The following is a 25,476-nucleotide window of genomic DNA, read 5'->3' on the forward strand; positions in this document are numbered from 1 at the left end:
CAGATCAGCTCTCACTTCCTCCCTTAGAGATTCTATGTTGTCACTAATGGTCTTCTCCAACCTAGTCATTGCCTGGATAATTGTTAACTGAATTCCCTTTCTGAATACTGTTTATGTCCATATCCAATAGTTCTGTGGCAGAAGGCACAGTCTCTGGATTTTTCCTCTGTTGGGTGTTTCTCCTCTTAGTCATTTTGGTGAAAGGTGGTTGAGGGGATCTATGACTGAATATATCAGTCATGATCCAGGGAAGGTGCACCCTTCCATCTACTAATAAGATATCCCTGTGATTCGGGGCGCCTGGGTGGCTCAGTGGGTAAAAGCCTCTGCCTTTGGCTCGGGTCATGATCCCAGGGTCCTGGGATCGAGCCCCGCATCGGGCTCTCTGCTCAGCAGGGAGCCTGCTTCCTCCTCTCTCTCTGCTTGCCTCTCTGCCTACCTGTGATCTCTGTCTGTCAAATAAAAAAAAAAAAAGAAAAAAAAGATATCCCTGTGATTACACTCCGGGTGTCTCAGTAAGCTGGGTGATGTGCCTTGATCTGAGACCAGCAGATCTGATCAGGCTGACATCCTGATCTTAGACTCCCAGCTTCCAGAACTGAAGCTTGCTCATGAAAGCAGTCCTCAGAAGGGTTGCAGCTCTGAGTTTTGCCTAGCAAAAGAAAGGTTATTTCTGAATACTCAGAACACTGAGTGTTTCTCTTTAACCAAGAGTTGATCATTTTTTTTCTTTTCAAATCTACCTCTTTGTTTCATGACTTTTCCCCCATTTAAAAAATATTTTCTTTTTGAAAAATTTTTTTAAAGATTTTATTTATTTATTTGACAGAGAAACAGACACAGCAAGAGAGGGAACACAATCAGGGTTGGAGAAGCAGGCCTCCCGCTGAGCAGGTAGCCTGATGTAGGGCTGGATCCCAGGACCTTGGGATCATGACCTGAGCTGAGGGCAGACACTTAATGACTGAGCCACTCAGCCACTCCTAAAATATCTTCTAATCCGTTCTAATCTTTATTATTTCTTTAACTTTGGGCTGAGTTTATTTCTTGCTTGAGATATAAAGCCAGCTTGTTAATTTGGGATATTTCTTTAAGGATTTAGTTAGTTATTTTAGAGGGAGAGAGAGTATAAACACACACACACACACACACACACACACACACTCACTCACTCACTCACTCTCTGGGGGACGGACTGAGGGGAAAGAGAGAGAATCCTTAAGCCAACTCCCCGATGAGCGCTGACCTGGATGCTCTGAGATCATTACTTGAACCAAGAGCTGGCGGCTCAACGACTGAGCCACCTGGGTGGTCCTAATTTGAAATATTTATTGTTTAAGGTAGGTATTTATTGCTGTAAACCTGTGTCATACTGCGTGGCTGTATCCTACTGGTATTGGTATGTTGTGATTTTGTTTTCATTGGTCTTCAGGTAGTTTTATTTTTCCCTTTTTGTTTCTTCTTTGTCCCATTGATTGTGCAAGATGGTATTGTAAAATTTCCACATTTGAATTTACAGCTTTCCTCTTGTTACTGTTTTCTAGTGTCTCACCATCATGATCAGAAAAGATACTTGATAATATTTTATCTTGTTGAATTTTGAGGCTTGTTTTGTGGCCTAACATATGCTAAATCCTGAAAATGTTCCAAGTGTGCTTGAGAAGAATTAGTACTTTGTTACTCCTGAATGGTAGACTTTGTATATATCCATTCTATAGTATTGTTCAAATTTGCTCTTTCCTGACTAATTCTGTCTGTCTGGATCAGAGTGTGGGGGTATTGTATTGTTTAACTATTGTATTGCAGTTAATTTCTCTTTGGTTCTGTAATACCTACTTTATATAATTATGTTCTCCGATGTTGGGAGCATAAATAGTTAGAATTGTTTTTAGCTTCCTGATGAATCGATCCCTTTGCCATTATGTAATCTTCATCTTTTGTGACCATTTTTAACTGAATTCTGTTTTTTTCTGATAAAACTGATTTAAAAAAAAAATTAAAGATCTTATTTATTTGAGGAAAGTGAGAGCGAGAGAGATCATACATAGCATGAGTGTGGGGAGGGAGAGGGAGAAGCAAACTCCCTGCTGAGCAAGAAGCCAGATGCGATCTGGGAGTTGATCCCAGTACCCTAGGATATATGATCTGAGCCATGTAGGTGCCCCCCAAATGCTTTCTTTTGGTTACCATTTGTTTGGAATACATTTTTTCATTCCTTTACTCTCAGCCTATGTATGGCCTTACAGCTAAAGGGATTCTCTTGTAGGCAGCATATTATTGGATCTTCTTAAAATCCATTCAGCCGTTTTGTGTCTTTTGGGAGAATTTTATCCATTTGTGTTTATTGAGAAGGACTTTCTGTTGCCATGGTAATTGTTTCCTTTAGATTTTTTGTTCTTGTGGTGGTCTTTTGTGATTGACTTTTTGTGGCAGCATGTTATGAACACCTTTATAGCCTTGTGCTATATAAAAGATTTTCCTTTATGGTTACCATGAGGCTTATAGTAAATATCTTAGAGTTAAAATATCCTGCTTTATGCTGACAACTTTAATAGCACATGAAAACTTTATACTACTTTCACCTTTTGGGTTGTGAGTGTTACAATTGACATTTCTTTTAGTATTGTGTAACAATAACAAATTGTAGTTATAGTTCATAGGTTTAACTTTTTAAAATTAGCATAAATGACTTGCAAAATCAGAATTTGACATTTTCTTATTGGTTTCTTATTTATTTTCCTATATATTTTTGTAGGGATCAGTGTCCTTTTATTTCAGCTTGAGAATGTCTTTTAGCATTTCTTTTCTTTTTTTTTTACACATGTATAAATATGTATTTATTTTTTTAATTTTTTAATAAACATATGATGTATTATTAGCTCTTTTAGTATTTCTTATAAGACAGGTTACTGGGGATGAACTCAGTCAGCTTTTGTTTTGGGAAAGTCCTGTTTCTCCTTTATTTCTGAAGGACACATTTGCTGGATATACTATTCTTTGTTGACTTTTTTCTTTCAGCACTTTGAATGTTTCATTCATTTGGCTTATGAAGTGTCTAATGGGTAATCTGATAATAGTCATATGGAGTTCCCTTATTTGTGACTAGTCCCTTTTCCTCCTTATGCTTTCAGAATTCTCTGTTTGTGTGACTTTTGTCCATTTAATTATAATGTGTCTCAGTGTAGCTTTTTGGGTTCAACCTATTTGGAAGTTCTTGGACCTTTTGAATCTGGATGTCCATTTCTCACCCCAAGTTAAGGAGGTTTTTAGCCTTTATCATTGTAGACTTTTTTTATCCACCCCCCACCCCCCACTGCTGCCAAGGTTTATACTTGATATTTTGTTTCTCTTGTTGGTGTCCCATAGACATTTTTTCTTTTTAATTTTATTTATTTATTTTGACAGAGAGAGATCACAAGTAGGCAGAGAGGCAGGCAGAGAGAAGGGGAAGCAGGCTCCCCCCGCTGAGCAGAGAGCCCGATGTGGGGCCCCATCCCAGCACCCTGAGACCATGACCTGAGCTGAAGGCAGAGGCTTTAACCCACTGAGCCACCCAGGTGCCCCATGTAGACAATTTTTATTTTCATTTTTCTCCTTTGACTAGATAATTTCAAATGATTTATCTTTGTATATCTTGACTTTTTTTTTCCCCCTTTTGATGGTTTCTTTGAACTCATTTTGCTCATACTACCTTCTAATTTCATTTAGTTGTCCGCATTGTTTTAGAACACTTCAAAGAAGATTATTTGGAATTTTTTGTGAGCTGGTAGACTTCTGTATTTTTAGGATCGTTAACTGGAACATGTTTCCTTTATGTGTCCTGTTTACTTGATTTTAATACTATCTTCACCATCTCTTCAGTCAGGGACATGCTAAAGCTTTACTCCTTGTTTCTGGGATTTTCACAGTACTATCTTGCCTATGGAGAGTTAATGGCCTTTGTGGAGGGTATTATTGACTTTGGCAATGACCTATGTTGCCATATTGTTGACCTCACCTTTCTGTCTTATTTTTTAAACAAAATTCCCCCAACAAATTATTTCTACCTTAATTCTCTCTCAGAAGCCCACAGTGAGACACTGAGATTGGGGAATCCTTCTTGACCCCTCCTTGGATGTTGGTCACATGCATTCATTTCTGTCCATAATAGGTCCTGATTTTGTTTCTTCTTTGATGAACCTTTCATTACCTCTTCCCTGGGTAATTGCAGTGGACTTCCATCTACCCTTCCATACCTCTGCTCAAGAAACCTTATTCACACTTTAAATCCTGGCCAAAACATTACTTTTCTTTGATGCTTTCCTATATTCTATCAGGCCTAGTACTCATTAAACCTGCTTCTCACAGCTGCTATGTGTAATCCCTTGTAGAATTTACCCTTTGTTATTTCGATAGGTTTTCCCTACTAGATTAAATTCATGCAGTATCATTCAACTGGTTATCTTAATTGCCTGTTAAATGCATATTCCTAACTTCTAAGATTTCTAAGATCCCACATTATTTTTACCTGCAGTTCTATGTTTGGATGGAAATTAGCCTTAATTGCTAGTTTTCTCAGTTACACAAAAACATTAAAATAATGAATAGGAAGAGAGATTTCATGCATTCATCCCTTCCTGTTTCATTTTTCACTTCTCTCTGAAAGAATGAAAGCTATGCAAGAAAGGTCAGTTATCTAGATGTGATCATTAACAGGGATTAAATGAGTGCCAATGATGATATAATTCTGACAAAGTTTTTAAATTCTGGACTTCCTGTCATCACTTGTAAGTATGGAAGAAAAATGGTCCCTAAATTGCACAGAGTAGCACAGAGTACGTAAGTATGAATAGTGATGCCCTAATCTTTTCTTGGGAAGATGTTTGTCAGCCTTTATCTAAAAAGGAGAGAGCACATTTATAAAATGTCATCATTATCTCTTAAGCGTGTGCTTTATGTGTCTACTAGTATTAAGAGCTTAGATGACCTGTTTAATACATATGTCGGCTTTTAGTGTGAAGAAACATAGATAATTGTAAAGGCATTTACAATTTGACTTTTTGAAACTATTTTCATTGTATAATGTTGAATCTACTTGTTGAAAGATGCTTTTTTAAAATAAGATATTTCAAATATACAAAAAATAAAACATAACCAACTCCACCACAGATATCACTGAAGTGATTTATATATTCATAATTACGTTCTTCTTCCTTAATTTCCAAAGGTGAATAAAACCCAGAATCTGATGGTTTCATTCCTATGTTAAACTTTTTCTCTGTAGTTATGACCAACGTACAGAAACTTTTTTTTTAACCATTTGTTGGTAGGTTGCTGACTCCATGTTCCATAATCTCCTAATTCCATAATCCTCCTACATAACCACAATGCAACCACCCAAATCAGAAAGTTAATAGTGATCAATTTCTATCAACTAATCCTCAGACCCTGTTCACGTTTTCTCTGTAGTACCAAAATCGTCTTCGTAGGAAAAGAGTATAGTTTAAAATCACGTGTTTCATTCAGCTGTCAAGTTGTTGTTGTTGTTGTTGTTTTAAAATCTCCTTTATTTTGAAATAGTCCTCAATTCTGTCTTGTATTTTATGAAGTTGACATTTTTGAAGATTCCAGTTGGTTAATTTGTAGAATGTCCCTGAGTTTGCACTGGTACTATAAAGCTTTTTAATTATAAGTCTGTTCGTTGTAAACAGGTTACCTCCTACTTTAAATAATCCATTTTTTAATGATCATGAGAAGTTTGACCATCTCACACATTTACCTGCCCTTTGGTTTATTCCTTCATAAATTTCTTGTTCATATCTTTTGCCTGTTACTGGGGTTTTTGTCTTTTTTTTTCATATTGGTTTGTAGAATTTGTCACTATTTGGACTAATGATCATGTGTGTTTATCAGCTGTAAAGCATCCTTGTCCAAGTCTGGGTCTTGTCTTTTTACTCTCTTTAGGAGTAGATGGATTAAAGTACAGAACTATAAAATTCCATGGGGTCCGATTTATCCATCTCCTTATGGTATTGGCTTTTTGTATATTTAAGTAATCCTTCTCAATACTGACATCATAAATCTGTTCTGTATTTCAGGATTCTGTATCTTTATTTCTGTGGGATATGGATGCAGTTTTTTTTCTACATGGATTAACTGTTTTTTTCTGTCAGCACTGATTTAATAGTCCTTCTTATCCTTTCATTTATCATACTTCACTGGTAAACATCAAGTTCCCGCATGTATGTGGATTTGTTGTGGAGGTTTGATTTTGCCCATTAGTCTATTTGTCTAGCTCTCATTTACATCCATTGTCTTAATTACTATAGCTGTATAATAAGCCTTATTATCTAAGACCCCCTCCCTCTATTCAAAATCATCTTGACTATTCTTGAGCCTTGTTTTTATATTAATTTTAGAATCAATTAAGTTCCATTATAAACCCTGTTGGGATCCTGGCTGGAATCGTAGTGAATTTATTGATTTAGGAAAAATGGATATTTAGTGATATTAAGTTTCCCCATCTGTGATAATTGTATATGTTATCTCTAGATTTTTTGGTTCCTAACAGAGTAAATATTTATTTTTCTCCCTAGGGGCATCACGCATCTTTTAGGTTTATTCTTTATTTCTAATATGTAACCATCTTAAAATTTTTTTTTAATGAAGAATATTGTCAATTTTTGTTAATGAATTTTGGTATCTGGTAATGTTACGGAATTCTCATTTTTATTTGTAGATTCTTTTTTTGTGTGTGTCCTATCAGAGTATCTGTGAAAGCCTTATGTTTTTTCTTCCTTTCTTTTTCATTGTACTGAGTAGAATCATACAGTAAAAGTTAAAAATTTTCTTGGAAGTGGTGAATATTTTTCAAAACTGAGATTTCTCTCCAGACATAATCTCTAAATTAGGAGAACTGAGAAGCTGCTCTTATTTCTTTGTGCTCCAGCTTCTTAAAGTCCTCTTCTGCCTCCAAAATGAGGATGTAATGCAATCCATTCCATAAAGCTCTTTCTCAAAACCCTAGACAAGAGTCACTATGTTCTATTTTTTTTCCTCCCTAAAGTATTTAGTGAAGGTCTTTTCTCATTTTACATTCCAGTTACTTGAGTTATGGCTAGTTCCTGAGTTGATTGGCCTTCCATTAGAGTAGATTCTTGATCCTGCTAAGTATTTTTTAACTGCGTGTATCCTCTATTACTGACTAAATGAGTGACTCTGATATTTGTTTTAGTTGATTCATTAGAACTATAAGAACTTCTTTAATGAGAACTTTGATATAAGAATTTTTTGTAAGAGTATCGTAGAGGAGTATGGATAGTCAACTTTACTCATCTTGTCCCCTTAGTGCCTTCGCAGTGCTTATTGGATGTATTGTCAAGTGAGCTGATCTGTTCCCACCCCCTGCCCCTTGGTAAACACTATGTTTAAGCAATCAAATGATAAAAATTAGAACAAATACAGTTAAATACTGAGATGTTTTTTTATAATCAATTCAGATGTATTTGAAGCATAAGGTCCAGAGGAAGAAAAAAGAGCTCAGGTGAACTTATAAAATCAAATATGACCATGTACATATGTTTTGATACTTACCGTAGATGGTGGGAGGAGGACTCATCTTGCTAACTTTTTACATTTTTAAAGACTATTTGAGTGAGGGAGTGCAGGCCCAGGGGTAGGTGGCAGCAGTGAGAGAGCGAGCGCACATATGTTGGGGGTGGCGGAGAGAGGCAGAGGGAGACAGAGACTCTCAGGCCAACTCTGTGGTGAGCAGGAATCCCACGCGGGGTTGGATTTCACGACCCTGAGATCATGACCTGAACGGACACCAAGAAGTCAGTCGGTTAACTGACTGAGTCACCTAGGTGCCTCATCATCTCGCTAATTTTATTCCATGTTCCCACTGTTTGGGTACCTGCGAAGGACAGTTCCTCCTTTTTCTTTCCCTATCATATTTTCTCCTTAATCCTTCGTTGCAAGGATTTATGCATAGCTATTTCTTTAGTTGGCTAAATGCTTGCCTGTTGTGTCGAATGTGTAGGTGATATCTTACCCAGGAGTGGGAATGAAAAGAGAAACCAACAAAGACTTTTGTGTTAATTATGTTTATTGACTGCTATAGATTCCTACTAGCAGTTAGTTTATTTCAAGTATTAGCATTCTTTACAAATCTGCTTTTCTGTATCATGAGTATTTTTTTATTTCTTAAGAACTTAAACAGTGTATTTAGGGTTAGCCAGATAAAATGAGAGTGGTTGTGTGGGAATGGTTTGTTTTGATCTATAAGTTGTCACCTTTTCCCTTTCCTTTAGGTAGAAATTGAAAAATTTAGGGAAAGATGGTTTAAAAGCAATCCGAATAATAATCTAAGTAAGAGGAGGAGGGGGAAAAGCGTATAGAAGTATAAGGCAATTGTCAAGTTGATTCATGGGTTGTGTTTGTCAGGGGGGAATAATGTCAATGCCTAGTTGTTTCTCTTTAGATCCAGATAAATGAGAAAATAAATGATTTAAGAGCAATGGATTTTGCCTGATGGGAGTTCATTGAACCAATAAAATGGTTAGAGGAATTTTAAGAAGAATAGGTGTTATGATAAAGTTTAGGCATGCTTTTTCACCAATTAGGAAGTGTGCAAGTCGGTTCTTTCCCAACAGCGAGGGCTTTTTCTCAATCTTCTTTCATCTCTAGAAAAGTTGACTTTTGTCTGTTCGTTCTATGACTATTTATTTATCCTTCAGGTAATTGGTGAAGATACGGCTATTTATTTAGAAAAGTTGAAAAGCAAATAAAAAGTTTTATCACTAGCTGTGTTCTTACCTAAAAGATCACATAACAATTGGTGATTATTGGTGCTTATGTATATGCTTGAACAGTTCCAGTAAGATATTTCAAAATAAATTGTGCAGTTCCCTGCCTATTAATTTTATTTCTTGTCTATTCAGCTAAAACTTATATGGAAGAAGAGTGATGCTTGAGGTTTCCCCCTGCCCCCCCCCCTTTGTTGGCTTTTGGACAAAGTGAAATTTGGTTTCAAACTGAGCTACTTTACACTTTCTGTAAGCTCTAGTTAGAATATTTGGTCAAACATTTTATGTGAGTTCTTTGTCAGTCTCTGGATAAATGCTGTTTTTTGGCTGCTGTCCTGTTAATGAGCTAGCTTGTGTGGTTTCTGATTAATTTTAATGGGGATTGAGTAAAAATACTATGGATAGAACAGTGAATATCCAACCTCATTATTGGCAGAACCAAATTTTATATGTATGTGTGTATACACACACACACACACACACACACACACACACACACATAAAACTTATCTATAATCAAACTGATAAGTAAAAAAGTTGCTATGAAGGCATATATAAGAATATAGTAAAAAATCAAGAGAAAGATCAGCTATTCTGTAGCATTAGCATATTTATAGATGTGTTGAATATAAAGTAGTAATAAAGTTAATTCTGAGTTCTTTTTTCCAAAGTTTTTCTAATTTTTCTAATTCTAAAGGTTTTCCCATTTTATGATTTTTTTCTAATTTTATGTAAACCTGACTTAAGAATAAAACAAATTGCAGAACTAGATAGATTCAGTTAATGGGCACTATTTGGATATATATAACGATCTGGAATGAGATCATGAAGTCTTTCACTTTATTTGGCACTAAACTGTTCATGGTGGTAAACGGTACCTTAATGTAGGGATAAACATTAGCAAGACCTTTTGGGCACATGGTATGGAAGGTGAATTCCAACGTGGTTGAGAACAGAAGAACACCTTTAGAGGAAATACAGGTAAAATTGTGCTTATAGGTTGGTGAGCTTTTAAGTCTCAGGAGAAGTAATTAGGGGATCTTGTGGACCTCTTAAAATGCTTAACCAATTTGTTGCTGCTGTGGTAAAAATGTGGGCACAAGAGAGACTGTTTCCAACAACAATTCGCTTGGTTTTAACCCATGAAACAGAAGCCTTAATACGCTCTTTAAATGAGAGGATTACTTTTGATATTGATATTGTTTTGATATTGTTGTGCTTCCAGTTTTTACCTTCTGATATGATGCTTTTTGATGCACATGAATGTTTGGATCTAGGACTATACTATCTTCCACATACATTTTCTAAACAGTATGCCTTTGCGTGTCTGTAGAGTTTTTCCTCTCTGGGTGAATTTCCTCAAACCTGACCATCTTCAGCTTGCTCCCTGTACATACTTGCTTAATTCTCCAAATAGTCAATCATTTTAAATTTAATCTGACTCTCCATGGTGTTAACTATCCCACTCAACTTGATGTATGTAAATTTAATGAGCATGCTGTCTTGTAAAATCCACATCCGTGAATGAAAATAGACTAATGTTTGTAACTCGGTTGAAAGTATGTCCATTCTGTTTGCCATTCTTTGCTTGATTGCTCCTTAGTGCTTTAACTAGTTGCATGTATGTGCGGGAACATTAAGATTGTATCTTTTTTTCCTCCCCTCAGTTTTGCCAAGAAAATGTGGAAAATATTTATTTTTACCAGTATTTTGTCAGTCTAAGATGGGGTCAAGGTGTGTGAAATACAGTAGCAAACTTGTGACTTGTTGGTGGGAACTAATGACCCCATCCAGCACACAAACAGAAGAATCCTTTGCAGTAGCTTAAAAGCTGCTGACTTGACTATATTCCTTTGACTTGGTTTCTAGGTCAGGGCTGCTTTTGACACCTAGGGTGTCTGTGTGCAATTTAGAAAAAGATGTATCCTCATTCCTCTGGGTGGACACAGTGCATCATAGAAACGGACACAGTTTGAGGGAAGTCTGGAGAATCTCTACTCTGTTCACTCCTCCCCAGATGCCACCGTTGTCCCAGGTCACTAAGGTTGTGTACAGTTCTGCTAGTGCTTCCTGAAAATGTCCTGGATTTCAGCTTGGCCATATTTACCTGTGTCTGAAGAATCTGTCTCTGGGGCTGGACCTTGTTTCTGTCTTTTTTCTCAGCTAGGGAAGTGAATGTTATCTCTAGCTCCAGTTTCATCCTTCAGAAAATTATCTTCATCTCATGGTTTGTCCCGAAATAGGATTAGCAAATTCTGTTTGCAAACTTGTGTTACGTCTAACTTAAGAAATACCTGAAAGGAAATCCACTGTGGTCTCTGCATTGTGAAAGTGGCAGCGAGTGTACAAAGAAAGTTCTTTAAAAGGTTACCTGTGAAGGAGAATGAAGGAAGCCATATATAAAGGAGAGCTAGGGTTGAGGGAAGGCTCTTTTTCTTTTTAATTTTGATCCATTAAGGATTAACGTGTTTATGTATTGAGACCCAACCAACTGAGAACAATTTAGTGAGACAGGATTGAAAAAGGATAATTGATATGCAGTGCCCTTTCAGGAGGTGAGAGGAAGGAGGAGCCAGAACATAAATGAATGGAATTATCTTTGGATGCATGCAAGAATTGATAAAGAAAGATTAGTGTGCAAATAAATTGGTAATATAGGAAATGGGAAATTGAAAGCTTTCTTTTCACAGGGGAAATTGAAATTTGCTTACTGAAAATGATAGGTGAAACGTAATAGTTTCATAGTTCTCTGGGAAGGGCAAATTTGAAATAAGGACCTGGGGGAATGTGAGAAGGAAAAACTAGTTGGCTTTTCCATAAATGTAGGAAGTGATGGATCATGGAATTAACCTGCTTTGGGAGAAAATAGAGGGGATCAAGGAAAGGGGTTTTATTGAGGTCAAGACCATGGTGGTTTGGGAATAGGACAAGTGAAAAGAGAGAAGATGGAGGTCAGAGAATAGAGTCATGGAGATTATGATGATCCTTGATGTGCAACAGTTTTTACATAATGAAAAGGTCTAGGTGTGGTCATGAAGACTGTGGTTGAGAAAAGGGGAAGTAAAGACTGCTGGTGGTGCGGAGGCTGAAGACTGAATGGCAAGGCATGGGATGGAAGAGGAGTCAACACCAGGTGCTGGCTCACATAAATGTTAAGTCTGATAGTATTAGCCCCAAAGGAAATTCGATTTTAGATGATGATGGAGACAAATACTGTGGGAATAAGAAGGGAGAGTTAAGATAGACCAGAGTTCAAATTTCAGCCATAGGACTACGGTCAACTGAAAGAATTTCCTAAGCTTCCATTCTCTCTTCAATGAAAAAGAGGCTATTATATACTTCTAAATGTTGAGCACCATGCCTTTCCCAAGAACTTATTTAAGATGACGGGAATACTAAATCTTTGTCAAAAGTTGTAGAAAGAATTTTGGGAAGAATGAGGATGGTTTACAGGGCAGGTTTGGAATGAAAATGGGAAGAAATGTGAACAACTTGAATTTGGTTTGGGAAAATTCCAAAGGGTGCCTGACCTTTAGATTTGGAATGGAATTCTGATACCTGTGTCTTAACTCTACCTTTTAGTAACCTCAGATTTGTTTTGATAGTGGTTTCTGTACTTCCTTCCCCTCTGTCAAGTCTGCATTTATTATAGCCAAATACACTGCAAACGTACATTATTTAGTAGACGTAAAAAAAAATTTCTAAGAATGAGGATGTTCCATTTCTTCATTCTGAACTTATTTTAATGGCAGAAATTCTATAAATATTTCAATTTCATCTTGCAATAAGATTTTGAAACAATCTTAGATTTATAGAAAGGTTGTGAAGAGAGCACTGACAATTCTTAGATACCCTTTACCCAACTTCCTCAAAAGTCAACATCTTATATAACTTGAATGCAGTTATTAAAACTGAGACATTAATGTTGGTATAGTACTAAATTACGTTATTGAGGTTTTGCCCGTTTTTCTACTTGCATTTTTTTCTGTTCTAGGATCCAATCCAGGATCATGCCTCGAGTTCAGATTACCATGTATCCTTGGTCTCCTCCAATCAATGACATTTCCTTATCTTCCATGACCTTTATACTTGAGAAGAATCCTTATTTTGTAGAGTGCTCCTCCATTTGGGTTTCTTTTCTGCAGCATTTTTTCTGTTTCTAAAATCTATCCTTAGTTCCAGTCAGATTCGCATAGTAAAATAGCACAGTGTTTCAATTAAGGTATAGTTTTTAATTAGAAAGTAATTAACTAAAGGAAAATTAGTTTTTGATGTTGCAACTCCCAGTTTCCCCAGGCAAAACCGTGTCTCAACATGTATATGAAGGTAGCACTATAAGTGAGTTACTTTATAATGTATGTTGATATTTATAGAACATTAACAACAATACTCTTCAGACAATTTTGATTTGATAACTGCTAAGATATTTTTGAGATCTAGTCACCTAAATAGCCAACAGATAACTAGAAGTGGGAAAACTTTATCTTCTATCCACTAAATATTAGCCTCATTCAAATTACTCATCTGGTCTTTTGCAATTACGTGTTCTCTGTATTTCCTGTTCAGTATTTGATTTAAATATTTAATGAATTACATACATATGTCTCAGTACATTGATACATTGAAGTAAACCACATTTCAGGTATCTCTTAAAATCTGTTCCTGCACTATCTTTTTGTCCCTACGCAGTGTAGTAGAGGTCTCAACCTATGTTTGAATGGAAGAATTGGTTCATACCGTGGTTTGTATTGCTTGTTGAGGCCATGTATGTGAGTTTCTGTATTATTTGGTTCTGTTTAAAAATAAGCCTTATTGGGGCGCCTGGGTGGCTCAGTGGTTTAAGCCGCTGCCTTCGGCTCGGGTCATGATCTCAGGGTCCTGGGATCGAGTCCCACATCGGGCTCTCTGCTTGGCAGGGAGCCTGCTTCCCTCTCTCACTCTCTCTGCCTGCCTCTCTGCCTACCTGTGATCTCTCTCTCTCTGTCAAATAAATAAATAAAATCTTTAAAAAAAAAAAAAGAACTTTAAAAAAAAAAAATAAGCCTTATTATATAGTAAGTTGTTTTCAAAAGGTGTTGTGGGTGCTGTTGTGCCCCTATAAGACACCCTTTACCAGGCTGGTGCATGCAAACCCCAGTTGATTCATATTGGTTCCTAGTGGCTCACAGCTGCCCTCTCCAGAGATCTGGCCTCCGGGAACCATGATCCTGTAGCTAACTGACTGATTTGGAGGTGTACAACTGCCCTCTCGCTCTAGGTAGTACTGATAGCAGTGCAGTTCGGGCTGAAGCAAGACTAGCTGAGGCAACATTTTCACATGTGTCTTTCCCCAGCTCTGTCTTGCTTTTTTTAATTCACTATCATGAAGGCATCCCCTCCATTAGTACTCTGCACCAGAATCCCTGTCTCATACTCTACTTCTAGGGAACCTGACCTAAGGTAGTAGAGATTCTATGTGATCATTTTGAACAGGTGTAAACTGAGTAACATAAAAATTGATGACTTGCTTTCAAGGGACCTATTAGAATTACCTGGAAGCTACACTAGACTGGGAGTTGGGGCTCCGGGTCTCGAGTTTCAAATAACCAGCTACCCCTGAAAAGTCGTCTGATTTCTGTGAGCCTGGATTTTCTGTTCTGTAATTCATGGAGTGTAGACAATGTGATACTCAAATTCTCGCATTGAAAATTTTCCCCGAAGACAGGGGGTTATTACGTGAAGATGCTAGGCTCCCCCTGAACCCCACTTCCCCACTCCTGTTTCTGGGATACCCTTCAGAAATGCTCAGCTTAGCTCCTCTGGAATTAAACACAAAAACACTGAGTGGTTCAGAGCAAGTTTCCGCAAAATGTGTCACTTTGACATGTGCACTATTTGAGCTGAAGGCATTTGAGACCCTATGGGCTTGAGAGAGATTTTTTTCCCCTCTCTGAACCACCTAGAAGAATCTAAATTGGGAGTCTTTCCCAGAGAGGACTTATGAGAGAGAAGTTTTATCTGAGTGACCTGTGTAGGAGGACAACTATCTGATTACCAAACTTTTCTTACCGCCTGTGAATTGCCCTCCTTCCCTTGAAACCCAGGGCTCCTGTTCCATTCCTTACCTCAGTATGGCGTATAAGCCTCATTTTACCTTTCTGTCGAAATCTTTCATGTATGTGATTTTCTCCCATTAATCTGGCTCATGACAACTTAATTCTTAAATTAACTAGAAAAACCTATAAAGGGTGGAAGGAAATTTTGTTTTTCCACTATAACATAGATGTGCATTTGTTTTGTAAAAAGCTTCTGCTACATTTCTCAAGGACTTTGTAGCCCCTGACCCCCCAAATCCAGTGTCCATGCCCAATAGGGCTCTCTTCTTTCAGACTTTTTCTTTGTAGAGGTAAATTTTGCACTTTTTATGCACAAAAACACATTTTTCCTTTTCAGTGCTCCCATATTTCCTTTTGTAAATGGCAGAATTTCTTTTTCCAGTGCCATTTTTTTCTGATCAAATAGAGTTACCTGCCGAATGAGAAGGGTCCGTGGTACTGCGTAGCTGATTCCAGACTTCTTAGTGTCCTTTCTTGTTTCCTTTTTGCTTTTAAACTGGTACTGTCATGAAGCGAGTGCTGTATTTAGACAAGAGAGGTGGGGTATGGCAGAGGAAACGGGTTGGGAAAACTCTGGGTTTCTTCCTTAATTCCAAATATACCACTTTTGTATATGAGCTGCTGTCATCTTGAATATACCTTTCCAAAAAGAAAGCATTAGACTTTGTAGTTTTTCTCATATTCTGTATTTACTACATATTTTAATTTGCTGGTAAAGAGGCTGAGTCATGTTTGCCCGTTGGACAGAAAATAAAAAATACAGTGAATAATTAAATACAGAGGTTCTCAGTACTCTCACGTCCCTTGCCTTTTTAGAGCAACTACTCCCGTTACTTCCCTGTAACTTTCCCATTACTTTCTTCCAGTGAAAGTCTTTATAGGTAGTAGAAGCTATCTACAATCATAATTTTAAAAATCCATTTAATGTCTTACTGTACTGCATAATACAACCACATACATTGCGATGTAAGCAATTGGCCATGACTGGTCAGGAGGTACAATAAAGTCATTCTTGAATCTTTGTTTCACGTGAGTATAATAGCTATTGTGCATGTCAACATAGCTTTGCTGTTCCGGTGATTCAAATACAACAACCAGTGTCTTCCTGGGATACGCAAATTATAAAAATTGAGTACAATTGATGGCAAAGCTTATTTAAAACAAAACCAAAAAGCCAGTAAAACTATAACTTGCAGAGTAGTTGGATTCTTAGAAAAATCAATGTCTATTAAAACCACATACTGCAAAGTATTTAATCAGTAACAATTTACATATTAATTCCATTTTATATTTAATTCTATTGGATTAGTCAAGGCTTAGGAAGTTTTTGTGTTTTGTTTTTTTCTTTTTCTTTCCTCTTCTTCTTCTTCTTCTTTTTTTTTTTTTTTGGTTTATGCATCTGTCTGTGGGACACAGAATAGTTTCTTATCATGCAGAATTAGCCCAGGTGTTGAAGAATGTCTAGCACACCTTAATAAATGCTGATAGCATCATCTTAGTCATTGACAACCAAAATATTTCAAAATATTTTTAAAATCCTAAGTGGTATTAAGGCCTATTGAGAGTCCCTGGCATAAAGTAAAAAAGAAAAAAAAGAGGGAGAACAAAACAAACCATTATTCACATAATAAGATATTTCCAACCTGAATGGATAGGAGTGACATTACTAATTACTACCTTTTATTAGGGTCAAGTGGAACAACTTCTAAAATCTTAAATATTTATATGAAAGTGAAATGAAGGAAATTTTGACTTTTAAGTGCTTGAAGGGATTAGTAGCCAAAAACTGAGTCAGCTCAAGGCATAAATGACAGTGTCTGATGAGTTGTAGCACTTTTATAAAACATTTATAAAAATTTAACCTACTGGACTCCACAGGTGATCCAAAGTTCTGATTTTTATACACACCTGTTTCTGAGTAGATATAGGGTTGGTATACATTCAGGTGTGTTATATTGCATATCACAAATGACCAGGGCTAGTATCTGGAGGAAATCCATTTGAGCTGCCCTTTTAATTCAGTCATTTTTGTCTCCCTGTAGGCTCCTTTTTCTTTGCCAGAGCAGCCTCTAAATAAGACAGCTTGTAGCAATTCCCACATTTAAGTGGGCATTCTTGACTTGTATTTTTAAAAGTTAAAATGAGACCTGTAGCACAATCTAGGTTACTTAAATCTTTATTTTGATGGGTGCTGTTGAGAAATGTTAGATTTTCGGGTAGTACCTCTTTTTATGAGTACAACTCTTAGATGATTTAGAACACAGAATAGACTAAGTAGTTAATGGATATTTTTGATATGGGTAGACAAGAGACCACTATAGAATGCTTTGCCTTTTGCCAGGATCTATGCCAGGTATTTGGTCATATGAGCTTATAGCTACACAATCTAGAAAGTGGTTGGCTTATTTACCTTTTAATTTTTGATACATGGAGCAGCTGTTTCAGAAATAGTGCAAGATAGCTTCAGGTACAGCTATTTAAAAAAAACAACTATAGTTGTGTGTGTTGTGTTTGTGTGTGTGTGTGTGTGTGTGTGTGTATTTAAATTGTGACTCTGGATGACCTTATGAAAGGTAGAAATCTAATCTAAGTGTCTAATTATCTGTAATGATGAGAATGTAATTTTACTAGCTTGCTGTGAATTTTAAAAAGATTTTCTGGTAAGTGTTTTACCTGTTAAAATGATCTAGAACTTATTTTTGTCTGTATTTCCTGCTCTTTCTTTTCTCCAGGCAGAACTACGTGTAAATCATTCCAAAACAATTAATGCTGCTTTAGTCACAAATTATTGATTTTTCCGTTCCTAGGGTATGTAGAATTGCTACTCTACTTAGATTCTAAAATGAGGCTTTTTAATTGTGTTTTCCAGGAAGATATGAATTTAAATGAAGATAAGAAGGCACCATTGCGGGAAAAGGACTTCAGCATCAAAAAAGAAATGGTGATGCAGTACATTAATACTGCTTCCAAGACAGTAAGTAAAACTGTCAAGTTGAAAAATACTGCTGAACCGTGTTATAGTGTGGAAAACAACACATTTGTCTAACGAAGTGCTTAAATTTTTGAGCAACTGGAATCACAGGGCTTTCGAATGTATAAAGGCCACAAGTAGGATGTTTGTTTAATTTAAAAATATTTCTCGTACCTTCTAAGACTGCTTTTGCTTTTTAGCCCCTCACATTGTTGAGGAACATGGACTGGGTTGGTTTCCTCCAAGACTTCTTTCCTTGTTAAGGAAAGTGGATTAAGCTGGCTATTGATCTCTGATGTCACTTATAAATTGGGATAATGTTTGTATTATAGAAAAGTAAGGCCGGTTTTATTCTAACTACCTTAATCAGTTCACGTAATAGCGGCTGAGAGGCATATCTTTAATGTGAGGTTCCCTATGGATAAAATTATCTTGTAACAAATTATAAACGTAGACGTTGAAAGGAGCATTAAGCCTCCACGTGGCCGCCAGTTTTTCAAGGAAACATGAAATATGTGGGTGGAAGTAATGAGTAAATGTCGAAGAAACCATGACTGGCGTGCAGAATCAATTACATTTATTTCATGGGACAACAAATGAGCTTGACCAGTCCTATGGAAATTGAATTGATGGATGGGATGAAGTCTACAAAACGGGAGCTAATGAAGAAGCAATCAGAAAGACAGTAGAAAATGATTTTGGCTGAATTTAAAATAGAATTGGTTGGAGAAGAATAACTTAATACGCTGTAGTTTTCACTGGATACTTTAACTAAAGGCCAAGTTACGAGAATATAAGTTACTTATACATAAGCTCTATTTATCTACTAGACCAGTCAGTGACTTGGAGGATTTTCTTTTAGAAGAAAGACTCAAGTGATGTTTAATTTTTAAACATGCCTCATGTTCTACAGTTTGATGTTGAGTTGTAGAAATCAGAGTACTGTACTTTTCTGGCTCCTTATGTAAATGGGCATTGTTTCCTGCTATTGTGACAAAAATTGCTTTCGCCCCTTAATGGTCGCTGGATATCACAAATGAGTGTTAGGGACTTAAGAGAGCACTTGTGCTGTGGATTGACTTATCATCCACAAGATGGGACTTACAGCTATATCATATGCTTGTTGTTAGAATTTAATTGTTTATGGGGATCCTGGCTCACTCAGTTGGTTAAGCATCTGCCTTCGGCTCAGGTCATGATCCCGGGTCCTGGGATCTAGTCCCGTGGGCTCCCTGCTCAGTGGGGAGCCTGCTTCTCCCTCTCCCCACCCATCTCCCCCCACCCCCACCTCCTTCCGGGCTCATGCTCTCTCTTTCTGTCAAATAAATAAAATACTAAAAAAAATTGTTTATTTCATGAGTGGAACATAACAGGTTTTATACCTGTGGCTGCCTCTTGTGGTAGCAGTGGTGGTGGTTAGCAATTGTTTCTTATTTTTTCTTTGTGATTTGTTCTTGCTGTTGAAATCATTACACCATAATTATTGATGGACACTGACTTATATTTTTGAAAATACAAATTGACCATTAGTCTGCATCACATTTATTAAGTGTCTATATATCAAGCAGTATTCCAGGCATTGGAGTTGGAGTATCAAGGTGGTCAATCATGGTGACTTACGGAGCAACATAAGACATGTAACAGAAACACACAAACATAGGTGATAAGTGAAATGCGATGTGGAAAAAACATAGGGGATGTGGAGATGGTGTTATTTTCCTTTTTTTATTGAAGTGTAGTTAACGTGCAGTGTTACATTAGTTTCAGATGTACAAGAGGTTTCACTAATTCTCAACATTACTCAGTGTTCATCTCTGGTAAGGGTACTCTTAATCCCCTTTATCTATTTTTACCTGTCTCTCCACCCCTCCCTGTGCTGTAGCTGTCACATGGAGTGATCAGGGATGACTCCCCTATTAGACAATTTTAAATCCAAAGAACATAAATTCACTTAATAAAATTATAAGAGGTACTATATTAGTTAGAACTGGTTTAGAAAACATTGGTATAATAATGCATTTTAATTCTTGAATTTCAGATAATAAACAGACTTTTTAGAACAAACTGCTTTGAACTTCATTAGAGTGGATCTATTTCAGTTTCCATACACTGATTGTAAACTTTAATCCTCTAATCGTTTTGGACTGAGGTTGGAATTTATTTACTAGAATTAGATAATTAGATTATCAGGATTGAAATAGATTAGTTATCTAAAGTATGATTAAAGCATTCACTCATTTAATTAGTGTGTGGAGGATCATGGCTTTTCCTAGGAGGATGCTGAATAATTTGGCAGTTGGTTAACATTGTAGAAAGTTCAAGCTGACCAGTCATCTATTTTTGCTCTGGAAGTAGAAACACATTAACTCTTAGATACAGACTTTGTCATACCAGTGTATTGAGGTTAATGAGGACAAAAAATCTTCTCTGAGGAAAAACCGTCAAAATTTACAGATGAGTTGTTCTAGAGAGCATGGGGGTGTTTGTGTCGGATAAACTTTTGTTATAAATTTAGCCTTAGACTTTACTTGGAGATTGTTTTGTAGAGAAGCATTAATATTTTTGAAAATAGCACTGATGCCTGCAGTTGATAGTCTGAAAATGCTTTAGAAATATTAATGTTCAAACCAGCCCTAAAGTAGCTAAGCTGGATTTTTGGAATGGAGGAAAAATAACAAATCCTCAATCAAACTAGGTTGTTTCTAAGACCGTAAGTTTGTTTCAGTAAGCCCAATGGTAATGCTGATTTTTTTTCAGTTAGAAAAGATTATTAACTTTTTTTTTTTTTTTAAAGCAAAGAGCCTATTTTAGAGGCTGAAAAATGCCAAAGTCACATTTTTCCAATTTCCTACAGCATGGGTATGTGAGCCAGGTTTGGCCGGTACTGTTAGCTGGGGGCTTCTGAGGAAGGTTTCCCTCCCTCACAAAGAGATCCAGGGCAGAAAACCACTTTTTTCCCCGTTATTTGACATGGTTGTGAGAGGGCGTGGGATAGTTGGCACATGACTTCTTAGAGTTGCTGCTCTGGCCTTATACAGCCCTGCCTCCAGATTATTCTGTCATGTGAGGTGATGCACGTTCTTATTTAAACTACTTTAGGTGGGGATTTTGCTATGCTGTTGTGCATGTCTGGCTGGACCGTCCCTATAGTCTTTTGCCTGTGCAGGGTCTCCATCTCTAATTCATTCTGGAAATTACTCCCCTCATCAAGTAGACTCTGCATACATGAGAGCGGGTAGTACAGGGCCAAGTGGCCATTCCTTGGTAGATGACTTGCCTTAGGTGTTCAGTAGCAAGTTTATTAAAGAAAACTTGTTTCGGAAAGAATGAATACAGTCTTGACTTGTGTTTGATTACTAGGGGGCTGGTAAGTATTCTGCAGTAAAGGGTAAGGACCTTGAAATGAGGCTCTAACATGATAGTCCAAATGGAAGAGACTCCATAGTTTCCCAAAAAAAAAAAAAAATTTAAGAAGAAAATTCTGAAACCAAGACCCAGGAGATCTTAAGGCACAAATTGCGTAAAAATTTCCCCTGTTTTGTAAAGGGAACTGTAATTTAATAAACATCTACCCTGTAAATGTATTGAGTGATGCTTACCCTGGCTTTGAGTGTTGTTCTCGTTCTTTATTGTGGTCTAGCTATTTTCCCCTTTCAAATTCTGAAAGCACCTCTGCAGATAACGTTAAATGATGGTTTTGTTGTCAGGAATCCTGTACCTTGAAGAGACAAACCAGGTTTTGGAGATAAATCCTGATAGACGAGCTGCCCTCACCAAGTTTTTCTCTTCTTGGTGTTGGTATATCCTCCCTGTGTCTGCGATACCCGTGTTGATGTTGGTGTTTATATTCCTGCTGGTGCTTGAGTTGTATTCAGGGTGAACTGGCTCCGGGTAGGTGATGTCTGGGTAATGTGAAAGTCACAGGAAGCCATGGGTTACTTTAAAAACCACTGGAAAAAGGTGTTAAAAAGGATACCTTACAGAGGGGAGGATTTAGAGCAATAAAATACTTCCCTTCTCCACCCCTCCATCACAAAGGAATCCTAAAAATAAAAAAAAAAAAAATTCTACTCCTTCCATCTTTTAAGAAGAAAGAATCTTCTTCGTGCTGTTTCAGTTGGCTGCTTTTTCAGGGTAATCTGTGGCAATACAAACTGGAGGAGTCCTGAGAAGTGAACATCTACAGCCCTGGAAGTGAAAGCAAATCCCCGGGAGAAGAAAGCAGCTCAGAGGGTGTGAGAGGGAGGGAGCGAGGGGGTGGAATGTAACAGCTTTGCCTCCAGGAACTAAGTAGTGGGCTTGAGTGTTTGCTTATCAGTGCTTTTGGAGTTGACTCCCCCTCCACCCCCCCCCCCCAACATATACTTATTTAACTTATTTATTTGACAAAGAGAGTGAGCATAAGCGAGGGAGCTGCAGGCAGAGGGAGAAGGAGAAGCAGGCTCCCCAAAGAACAGGAAGCCCCATGTGGGGCTCGATCCCAGAACCCTGGGATCATGACCTGAGTGGAAGGCAGATGCTTAACTGACTGAGCCACCCAGGTGCCCCTCCCCAATTTATGTTTAAACAGAAGATGATGAGACAGCCCTGACAGTTTACCTCTATACAGATGACAACCAGACTGCTACCTGTCAGCATCTGGTCTTATCTTTTGGGTTGTACCATTAGGCGTCGATAAAAGGCTCAAATAATTTCTCTTCCAAATACATACATCTAGTTCCTTCTGAATGCATTAGCTTGGAATAAAAAATTCCTCTAAACTCCTGCTCCTGGACCTCCCTCCCTCCATGTGCATGCCATAGGAAGCTGTATCACACCTGCAAGTAAAGAGCTGATTTTTAGGGGGGCTAATGACTGGTAGGGCCTAATTTCACATTTCTCAGCTTCTTCATTAGAACATCCGTCCTTTATTTCCTATTTATATTTAGTTTTTTCCTTTTTGGTCCGTCATCCGTCTCTCCCCACCTCTCTCCCAAAGAAGCAGAATTAATCTTTCTGCTCCTGGAAGTCTGCTAGCTTCTTTGGACTTTGTTTTCAGCTTTTCTCTTTCCTAGTCATTCGTGACCACAGATGACTGACTGCAAGGCTCCTCTGAGGCGTGTATTGGAGAAGTTTACTTCGTGTTGAGCTCTCCTCCTTCAGCCCTTAAGTATTTCTGTAGTTCTGGGTTAGATTTATTTAGTAAGAAATAAATACCAAATATTAGAACATAACTTTAAAAGGCACATAGAAAGGGTAACACACTTTTTAAACAATGTGATAAAATGTGCCTACATAGAGTTCGTAAAGGTAGGATTGTAGGCTCTTGTATGTATGTGTACCTGTGTGTATATATAGTATATTTTGAAAGGTGTTACTTGGTACCTCTTGTCCTAGCCCAGTAGGGCATGATGTTCAAGTATGAATGACGTGGTTTTGTCCAGTGTCGTCCATCTAGGCATGTCCTGATCAGGAAGGAATTGTTTTGGGAAAATACTAGTGATGTTCAAATTTGTATATTTTTCCCTAGGTAGAAAACCTGGAGTTCATCTCTCTTAGCCCTGATTTGTTAATATTGTATTATATTGGTGGGGGCATTTTCATACCTTTCAGAGTCTTTTTTTTTTTTTTTTTTGGAGGGGGTTCATTTTCATGTTAATTTTGGAAAACATTGTCAGATGCAGATAAATCAAGTTTTGTTTTCTCTCACTTTTCATCGTTGTTATTCTTAAAAGGGTTATATTTCAAGCACTGGGAACTTAGATGAACCAGACAGTTCTACACATTTTTGCTAGTTAAAGTTAACGTGGATTATTTTTTGGCTTCCATTTCAGGTTAGGGATTTGATCCAAGTGCACTTGTAACAAAAGCTTAGTAAAAATTTGTGGCTGGTACTTGGTATAAGACGCTTACCTATATCAGCAGTGCCCTTGCTTACATTATTTTGTCTGTTTGTCTCCAGGTCTCTTTCTTGCTGACTAGGAGGAAATATCAGAGCCCCAGGTCAATGAACCAATTTCTTGTTAGGAGTATTTCTTAATAATCTAACTGGCACTTTAATTTCCATTTCTGCCTACATAGGACAGGTTTTATTTATGTACAATTAAAATGATCTTCCAACAGTTCAAATCCATCCAGCTTCATTATGAGTTGTTTCTGGGCAGCACCAGAGGCGAATAATGTGCTCCTGCTATTACTGCCCTGTGTTCTTGCTTAGGCAGGAGATGATAATGAAGAACCCAGTCATCTTTTCTTCATCTTTTTTTTTTTTTTTTTTAACAAGAAATTATATTAGGTTCAAATTAGAATTGTGTATTTTTGGTCTTTTAAAAATCTTAAGAGTGCCTGGGTGGTTTGGTTGATTCAGTGTCTGTCTTCGGCTCAGGTCATGATCTCAGGGTCCTGAGATCTAGCCCCTCATCAGGCTCCCTGCTCAGCGGGGAGCCTGCTTTTCCCTCTGCTCTCCCCGCCACATCGCACCCTGCTGGCACACACACACTCTTACTTTCTCTCAAATACGATCTTACCAAAACAAACCCACCTTAAAATACCTTTTCTTAAAGCGATTTTTAAAAAGACTCACCTGATAAAGAAATAATGTTATTTACTGGTAAAACCTAGAATTTTAGAACCTGATGTGGTCCCCAATGCTTATACCAGTTGTGGCATTGGAGATTATCTGAGGTGGTTTTTATCTTTTTCACTGAATTGTTTCTTGGTCGGAGATAATTTGCTCTGCTCTTGCTTTTTAGATTTTGCAAATGTAATTACACTTATGACCGATTACAGCAAAAGTAGTAAAAACTTGGAAAGTGCCAGAAAAAAGAGGCACGTGATTTGAGGGAGATGAAAGTGATGAGCAATAATAGCCCTATGGAATGAACCGTTTGAAAGAAGAAAGAGTTCTGAAGGAATATGTGAAAATGAAAAAAAATGTTATGTATCTGTGGTTGCCTTTCAGTGAGTGAAGGGGACAGGTAATTCATGAAATGAGTGGGGAATGAGAGTGGACAGGAACGTTGCTTCTGAACCTTGATATCCATTAGAATCTTTTGGAGAACTTAAAAAAAAAAAATCTCTGTGTCTGAGCCCTAGCATTTAGCAAGTTAATTCCTGCAGGTAGGATCCAGGCACCTGGACTTTGTGAAGCTCTCTTGGTGATTCTAATGTATAATCAAGGATGAAAAACTCTCCTGGGCTGTATACAAGATGAGCCTCATCGCTAGAGGTCTATGTAGTGTAACATTAATTCAACGAAAGACTAGGAGTTGATAGAATTTAGTTATTTTTATTTTTTTATTACTATTATTTTTTAAGATTTTATTTATTTGACAGAGATCACAAGTAGGCAGAGAGGCAGGCAGAGAGAGAGGAAGGGAAACAGGCTCCCCGCTGAATAGAGAGCCCGATTTGGGGCTTGATCCCAGGACCCTGGGATCGTGACCTCAGCTGAAGGCAGAGGCTCTAACCCACTGAGCCACCCAGGCGCCCCTAGGAGTTGATAGAATTTAAAGGCAAAGCATAGAGCATATTTACAAATAAAGCCACTTAGGATTTAAGGCTAGTTTGCCTGGGCATCAGATCAGAATTGCACACTGTAGCTACGAAGAAATCCTAATGATTGGCCACTTAACCTTCCCCTCTT

The 25,476-nt window shown here is 37.5% G+C and overlaps 1 protein-coding gene across 4 annotated transcripts in view; it reads left to right on the forward strand.

Moving 5' to 3' along the window:
- The window catches only part of DIAPH3 (diaphanous related formin 3), a gene marked incomplete at its 5' end in the record, with an annotated part of 496,633 nt that overhangs the window by 62,054 nt on the left and 409,103 nt on the right, over positions 1-25,476 (forward strand). For 3 of the 4 annotated variants that reach the window (XM_080798921.1, XM_080798920.1, XM_080798923.1), the window contains one exon: positions 17,751-17,855. The exons of the other annotated variant lie outside the window; for it this stretch is intronic. In XM_080798921.1, the coding sequence (XP_080655047.1) occupies positions 17,751-17,855 (105 nt within the window). The remainder of the gene's footprint in view (positions 1-17,750; positions 17,856-25,476) is intronic. 4 annotated transcript variants of the gene reach the window in all.

The sequence above is a fragment of the Martes martes genome (assembly GCF_963455335.1).
Source record: "Martes martes genome assembly, chromosome: 3".
NCBI classification, from domain to species: Eukaryota; Metazoa; Chordata; class Mammalia; order Carnivora; family Mustelidae; genus Martes; species Martes martes.